This window comes from Trachypithecus francoisi, unplaced genomic scaffold (genome assembly GCF_009764315.1).
Source record: "Trachypithecus francoisi isolate TF-2019V2 unplaced genomic scaffold, Tfra_2.0 Lachesis_group11, whole genome shotgun sequence".
NCBI lineage: Eukaryota > Metazoa > Chordata > Mammalia > Primates > Cercopithecidae > Trachypithecus > Trachypithecus francoisi.
The window spans coordinates 99,277,150-99,285,235 of NW_022681456.1; the positions used below are offsets into that span (position 1 = coordinate 99,277,150).

Sequence of the window (8,086 nt, forward strand, 5' to 3'; positions counted from 1 at the left end):
TCTTCAAACCACTGCTGTCATACATACTCACATAAACATGGGGAATGTGATAAAAGATGATAAAGTCTTGCTAAGTTATATGTGAGAAATAACTTCGCCACAGACGAAATCTTGATTTGAAATAAAAAGACTTGATTTGAAATAAAAAGAAGTGGACGGGCACAGTCGCCTGTAATCCCAGCACTTTGAGAGGCTGAGGCAGGCGGATCACCTGAGGTTGGGAGTTCAAGATCAACCTAACCAACGTGGAGAAACCCCGTCTCTACTAAAAATACAAAATTGGCCAGGCATGGTGGCACATGCCTGTAATCCCAGCTACTCAGGAGGCTGAAGCAGGAGAATCACTTGAACCTGGGAGGTGGAAGTTGCAGTGAGCCGATATCACACCATTGAACTCTAGCCTGGGCAACAAGAGTGAAACTCCATCTCAAAAAAAAAAAAAAAAAAAAAAAAAAAAGAAGGGGTAGTGCAAGTTAGAGCAACTGGGTCCAGAAAAAAAGAGATGTGATTGAAAGCGATGATGTTTGTTTGTTGAGGTTGTTTGTCAATAGTTTCCAAAAGCATATCTTAATATATTTTAGATTTTAAGATTAATTTGATGATAAATGTAAACATTTTTTCTTTAAAAACATCGAGACCATCCTGGCTAACACAGTGAAACCCCATCTCTACTTAAAATACAAAAAATTAGCCGGGCGTGGTGGTGGGCGCCTGTAGTCCCAGCTGCTTGGGAGGCTGAGGCAGGAGAATGGTGTGAACATGGGAGGTGGAGCTTGCAGTGAGCCGAGATTGTGCCACTGCACTCCAGCCTGGGTGAAAGTGCGAGACTCCATCTCAAAAATTAAATAAAAAAAATAAAAACAATGAAAGAAGTTAAAAATCATAGTTCCGGTCAATTAAGTATTAACTTTCTCTTTATTCATAGATTGGAAAAGAAATCTGGGGTTTTTCTTGCCATATGATTTTGTGATTTAGAACTTAAAGATATAAAAGAAACTAACAATCTTTCTAAGCATCTGAAGGGAAAACAATTCTGCTTAAAGATGAATCTAGGTAATTAAATGGCATTCATCAGGTCACCAACTTAAAAAGATACAAAAGAAACTAACAATCTTTCTAAGCATCTGAAAGGAAAACAATTCTGCTTAAAGATGAATCTAGGTAATTAAAGGGCATTCATCAGGTCACCAATGTGACAAGCTCTAAAACTGTGTAAGTACATATTTTTGTGTTGAATGAATTAACTATAACCCTGAAAAAGCATAGAGTTAGCTACAAAAGGAAAAGCTGCCCAATGTCCAGAAAGTGCTTCTTCAGCAGCTGGTAACTATCCTTGGTGTCAGGGTTGACAAAATGAGCAAGAAAATGGGTTGAAGCTCATTAGTGCATAGTTTACGGTATCCAAGCTGCAAAACTTTTCTAAAGCTGTCTCACAGATACATTTCCTTTTTAAAATGCCACCAGTAATGCTGAATCATTCCTTTCTAAAGGGGCTCTTTTTCAACTTTACAACATTTTAAATTTCAACCATTTTTAAGTTCAAAAAAACTCAAGTTTAAGATCTAGGGTATTTTTATATATGTATATTTTTAGTTTTCAGGTTATTTTGGAGCTATGACTCTTCTTCAAACACTATTCTGGCCTGGGTGACAGGCGCACAGTGCTGATTTATGTACATCCCAAACATATAATCAGCCAGGCCTTGAACATAACTGGGTGTGGGTGACCCTCACTCAGGTCACTGAAGAGCAAGTGTTACTTGTGAAATCACAAAACCAGACTCAACTATTCCAGTGGACATACTGCTCTGTCCAGCTGCCCAAAGAATCATGAAAAGGAGAACATTCTGATGATGTCAGAAGCCACCCTTTTTTCAAATCCTTAGTATTTTTCTTTCAAGTGTGTTCTTTTGTGAGCTGAATTACAGTAGTCCATGCAGAGCACTAAACAACATCAGGCCAGGTCAAAAAACAATTGAGTTAAGAGAAGAAATAACTAGGAAAAAAATATAATGAATTTCATCTTCTTGATTTTGCACATCTTCAGGCAACACTGCCCACTTGCATTATTGTCACAGCAGTACCTAGCCTGGGAAAGAAGGCAGCAACATTGGTGAGTACTGACTCTGGAAAACAAAATGACCTGCAAAGACTGAGCCATGTTGCTACATTGCAAATTACTAATGTCCAACTTGGACTTAATACAGTAGTTTTCTATTGACATTCCCATAAACTGGTTCAATTATTTTTAAATAAATCATATTTGTTCAAAGATCCCAGAAATAAGCCAGATTTATTTTATGCTTGGCTTTATAGATACAATGCAACATCATTTACTATATACACCTGATAATGAGCAAAACTTCCTTTTGAAAAATCAAAACACTCACAAAATATATTTTTCAAAACTGACTTCTATATAATATTAGTGTTGGAACACCTCAGTTTGCACAATTATTTTGGATTTACTTTTCATACCAGAAATATTACTTGAAATCGATTTAACTAATTTAAGTTATATTTCCAACTAAAGTATATTCCATGTTTAAAGAATAAAAATAATAGGCCTCACTATCAAACAATCAACTATAATAATTTTATTACTTAAAATACATTTTTATATAACTGTATAAACCAGTTTTTCAGGAATCTTGAATTTCACTTATGCTAAATGCAACTGAAAATAAATATATGAAAAGAATCATTTAGTAAAAATAATGCTGATAAATTTTTATTAACCTCCTGCTATACAGAACAAAATACACATTAAAATATTTATAGAAAAAATTTTAGCTGGTATTTGCATCATTCTGTATTAAGAAACCGCAGTTACATTATTCCTAAAAAACATTTTTTTCACATTTTTCTCATTACTGCTGGTGAAACTAATACAGGTAGTTTTATTAGTATCTGTCACTTCCTATACATCCTAATTTTCTTAGTATTTCTCTAACACTAACCAATATTGACTACTGAACGTTTGACAAAAGTGTGCCTTCTTCTGGTACAAACTGATTCTTTCATAAAATATTTCATGCCCACCGTGTGCTAGCTTTTGTGTTAAAGACTTTGGATGCAAAGCTCATAGTGTAGCAAAGGCAAAACACAATTGCATTAAGGTTTGCTATGCAAGGTAAGTGCAATGACAGAAATATCCCTAGAAGGATTGTTTAAATCAAGCAGGAAAGTCAGTAACACGTACATTTCATTAAATTAAGTCCATCTTTATCAAGAAGGTGATGGCTTACCACTTTCTGGTTTGCACTTCCCTGTCTTGGCAAAGCAGTGTTGATAGGTATAGACAACACCAAAACATCTCTGAGAATTACAGTCATCATCCTGCTTCCTCACTTCACGAGGTTTAGCATCACTGCATTTAAATATGTCAGCCTAATCTAAGTTGGAAAATATAAACAAGTCCAGCTGTTGTTAAGACCAGACAGGTACATAGTAAGTAAAACATGAACTAGAAATGTACAGCCTGACACACACAAAAATTAGATTCCTAGCTGGGATTTTTAATCATAGGTGGTACATTTATTTTTTGGTAGACAGGCATCCAAATAAAATAAGACATATCTAAAAGTATAAATGCTTACCATATTACATACTAAATTGGAAGGCAAGTTGATTCATTATGTCATAAATTACACTTTTTTAACCGTAATAGCATAAAATAAGACCCCTCCCAAGAAAAACCAAACTCATAAGAAATAGATTTTTGATATTATATGCCAAACAATAATTAACATTTAAGTGTCAATATGCACCTAAAAATAAGCACTTGACGCATAGAAAAGGAGTGTATATTACATTTAAATTTATAAGTGGCTACTTGCTACCCATAGTGCCTCAAGAATCAGGTAAAACAGACCGAGTTACTTAAACAATATGTATGTTCTTAAGAGTGCTTGATAGGAAATCAAAGCACGTTCATTGTTTTCTCCTATACATCCGACAGGCTTTAAAAGAGGCCAAATACAAAAAAACTGAAGACAGATATTATACATCAGCTATTTGTGATAGTCTGGTTTTATAAATATATCATTTCAACCAGAAGAGCCTCATTTGAAATGCAACACTACCCACGTATTTCATATACACCACTCTTTCAGACTATTTGTAGGTGAGTTAAATTTTTTCTAGTCAGGGTGACCTCATAAGACTTGGGCATGGCCCAGCCTCCTCCGAGGTGAAATCAAGGCAATGGGATCACCCAGCAAAGTTGTTTTTCTCCTGCAGCCCAACGACAAGAATGACTAAAGCCAAGCAGAATGAAGATTGCCTAGCCTTTGTCAAATGGGATTGGTGGAGTTCCCTCTCTCACCAAGGAGCGCTTACATCTAGAGGAAAGCTGAGGTACCACACAGTCTACATTCTGAAATTGTGGGTCCTCAGGCACAAACCTCATCACTTCTGTGGACTATGAAATTGTCGCTGAAACCTGGGTTTGAGATAACAGCGGTTTTGAGAAGTTTGATTTATACATTCCAACCCACTTGAATGTCGCCTTAGAGTGCTGAGACTTGAAGACTCTTACGAATCTCCCTCCCTTGCAGGCCAAACAGCCATTGCCTCCCAAATTCCAGCTTATATATTCATTTCTTTGGCAATTTTTCTCTTGGGGGAGAAAACAATGGACTCTTTCAATCTTCTCTTATCAACAAAGGGCCCTAGAAGAAGAAACAGCCCTTTCAATCACCTCCTTCATGACTTCTTGATCATGATGAGTGGGCCTTGCGGGTGGGGGGAGTGCGGGCCAGGAAGGGGAGAGGTGACAGGCAACTTACCTCTTTGAGCTGTTCCAGCTCCTGTTTGAGGCTGTCGTACTCAGCCTCCAGCTCGTCATACTGCTGTTTGAGGGTCAGCTTCTCCTCCAGCACCACCAGCCCATACTCGGCAGCCTGGATCTTCTCGTGGGTGGTCTCCGTGAGCTCCTTGGTCAGCCTCTCTATTTCAGTCTTATAATGGTCCACCGTCTGCAATACCTCTTCTGCGGCCATAGCCCCGGTGGATGGAAGCAGGAGGGGGTGACGGGGTCGGGGAGATGGATGCAAAGCTGGGGGGGAAAGGGAGAAGGAAATGGGAAGGGAGGGGTGGAAATGGAAAAGAAAGTACGCTGGATGAATGAGCAGCGCGACGCCCCGCCGGCTCTGGTGGCAGCGGCAGCTACACCGCCCGAGAAACTGACGAGAAATGCAACATGGAGAACAGGGCAGAGGGTCAGGAGCGAGGCGGCAAAGGCCGCCGCATGTGTCCTCGGGGCCGGCCCCTGCGTGCTGTCAGCACCCGTGCGGCATGGCCCGGGCTGCGGCGGCCGGGGGCGGCGAGCGGCGAGGGGCTTCGGATTCTGCTTATTCAGAGACGCCCGGCCGCCATGTCTCCGGGGCCGCGTCACTGCAGTCTCGCCCTGGGTCTGGCGCGCTCCAGCTCGCTCGCTCGTTCCACCTGCTCACCCTGGCCCTGCAGCAGCCTGTGCGGAATGATGCAGTCTCGGGGCCGGCTCCCTCCCTTCCCGCATGGCGGCGGCTCCGAGCAGGGGGCGGGGAGCGGATGGAGTCAGCGCGGGGGGAGGAGGGAAGGACCAGACGGAAACATCCCCAGGCGCCTCCCGCCGGGCGCGCGGGGCCACCGCCCGCTTCACCGCGAGGCGCGCCAAGCGGAGGGGCAGGCGACGGGCCCGGGACTGGGAAGCGGTGGGGCTCGCGCGGCGGGGGAGCCCCCTCCCTGTCCGGCTCGCGGGGGCGAGAGCTCCTCCTAGGGCTTTGTCCCGGTGGCGGTAGAAGACCCTGAGAGCGGCGTGGGCGCCCGGGTTCTTTTGCTACGTAGAGGGCCGAAGCTCAAGAAACTGCCTGGAACGCTTTCTCCCGAGAAAAGCAAACAAAACTATCGCGATCGCGGCCCGCGCATCCTCCTCGTCCCCTGGGCGCGCAGAAGGCTCTTTGGGCCACCTGCCCCCAAAAGAACGCTGGGTTTCCAAAGCCTTCAAGACACACCCCCAAGGCGCCCTCGTCCGTCGTCCGCCTCTCTCCCTGCCTCTCCGGAGTCTGGCCTGGGCCACCTAACACTCTCACCAAATAACCTTACCATCCTCTCAGGACAGTCCGCTAAATACTGCTCGCTCTCGCCCAGCGTATCACAAGAGTGCTATCCACTCAGAAAAAAAATCTCCATAATACATGCACCCAGGAAACCTCTCCAGGTACTGTGTATCTTGCCCCAATAGCTTCCACCAAAGCACCTTGCTCTGTCTTCAATAAAGGAAAACTGCATGAAATTCCCTATATAAGATACCAATGATGCCCTACAATAAGCATTTTTTAAGCACTAAGAGCTAAGAGTTCTTGAGACCCGTGCCAAGCATTCTTATAAGTATGAAACATGCGTTCTCTCCAATCCTAACAATGCTTTGAGGTAGGAGCCATTATCCGCAGTTTACAGGGGGTGAAAGAAAGGCAAAGGGAGATGGGGTGATTTGCCCAAAGTCAGGCAACTCTGGAATCTTAACTCTGGAGCACTAAACGGGATTCATTATGTTGACTTCAGGTTCACTCATTACTCATACAAACCCAGCAACTAAATATTACATGCTTGTAAGATAATCACATTCATCTACATAAAGAGTGATGATGAACGGTTACAAAAGGAGGTGAAAGCAAAGTAAGAGTGGAGGAAATGAAAGAGTGGCGAAGGGTGGAGAATCAAGAGGAAAGAACGCAATAGAAGAGAAAAGAAGCAATTTTTGTGTAACGGGAGGCTGTGAGACCCACAGATCAGTGGGTCTTTCCAGTTCCTTCCCTCTCTTCTGCATGGCACCTATTCCGGAACTGTTTCTCCGTGGTCAGGTGTTCAACACACATGCGTTTTCTAAGTTAGAAAGCAGGACTCAACTCTCCCATCATTGTGTACCTGGTTCAGAAAAAAAAAAAAAAAAAGACAATTGTTGACCAGGCGCAGTGGCTCAAGCCTATAATCCCAGCACTTTGGGAGGCCGAAGCGGGTGGATCATTTGAGGTCAGGAGTTCAAGACTAGCCTGGCCCACATGGTGAAACCCCGTCTCTACCAAAAATACAAAAATTATCCAGGCGTGGTGGTGCACACCTGTTATCCAAGCTACTTGGGAGGCTGAGGCAGGAGAATTGCTTAAACCCAGGAGATGGAGGGTGCGGTAAGCTGAGATTGCGCCACTGCATTCCAGCCTGGGCAACAGAGACTCCATTTCAAAAAAAAAAAAAAAGACACTTGTTAATGGTGTGGGAGGAAAAGCAAATGACAGTGCCCTTCCAAAGCTTCCACTAACAGGCTGTCTGGATATGTTTTCCATTGCTTCACAAACCAGACAAGGTTCCTTCTAAATGCCAGTGATCACAACAGCATATTCTCATGTGATTGTCTGATCTGAAAATAAAACAAAAGAATATTATCTTGTGATTGTCTGATCTAAAAATAAATAAATAAAAGGAGAAAACACTCCAAATGTGCAGCTACCATAAATTCCAGCTTTGTAGAGAAGCGGATGATAATGACTACAACATCCGATCTATCTTTCCTTATCTCACACTCCAGGTGGGAAGCCCCTTCTGTGTGCTCCTGTGGCATCTGACCTCTGACACGTTGATGAATGATGATGAACTGCTGAAGAGGAAAGAGATGGAACCTGCAACTGCAGGTTGCTAACCTGCCTTTCCAGGAAGCCCCTGGCCATTCCTCACTGTATAAACTGTAAGCATAGTCCTTCCAAAGGGATCGTAAGACTTGGACTAGATTGCCTGCCTTCCCTCTCCTTTGGATCAGACTAAGAACAGAGTTTGCCTCTGTGACTTTTCTTTTTTCTGAATTTCTATTGTGGCCCAGCCCCTATGCTCTATCCTGCCCCATTTTTCTGATTGATACACTTTTGTCACTGGTCACTTTTGTCTGATTTCAGGCATGTCTTGCACACTCTCACACTTTAAGATGTTGCTTAGTTGAACTTTGATCCTTAAATGTTGGTATTTAACATAAAGAAGATAAACTTATTTTCTTGGGTTTTTTTTGTTGTTGTTTTTTTTTGTTTTCTGAGACAGGGTCTCCATCACTTAGGCTG

General features: G+C 42.8%; 1 protein-coding gene across 5 annotated transcripts in view; it reads right to left on the reverse strand.

Annotated features, from left to right (window-relative positions):
• Positions 1 to 5,526, reverse strand: part of BICD1 (BICD cargo adaptor 1) — a 285,326-nt gene extending 279,800 nt beyond the window's left edge. For 3 of the 5 annotated variants that reach the window (XM_033222472.1, XM_033222476.1, XM_033222475.1), the window contains exon 1: positions 4,790 to 5,486. In XM_033222472.1, coding sequence (XP_033078363.1) covers positions 4,790 to 5,002 — 213 coding nt within the window. In that variant the 5' untranslated portion in view covers positions 5,003 to 5,486. Of the gene's footprint in view, positions 1 to 4,789 lie in introns of all 5 variants that reach the window. The other 2 variants (XR_004439970.1, XM_033222473.1) reach the window with 2 other exon arrangements.
• Positions 5,527 to 8,086: the final 2,560 nt, after the last annotated feature.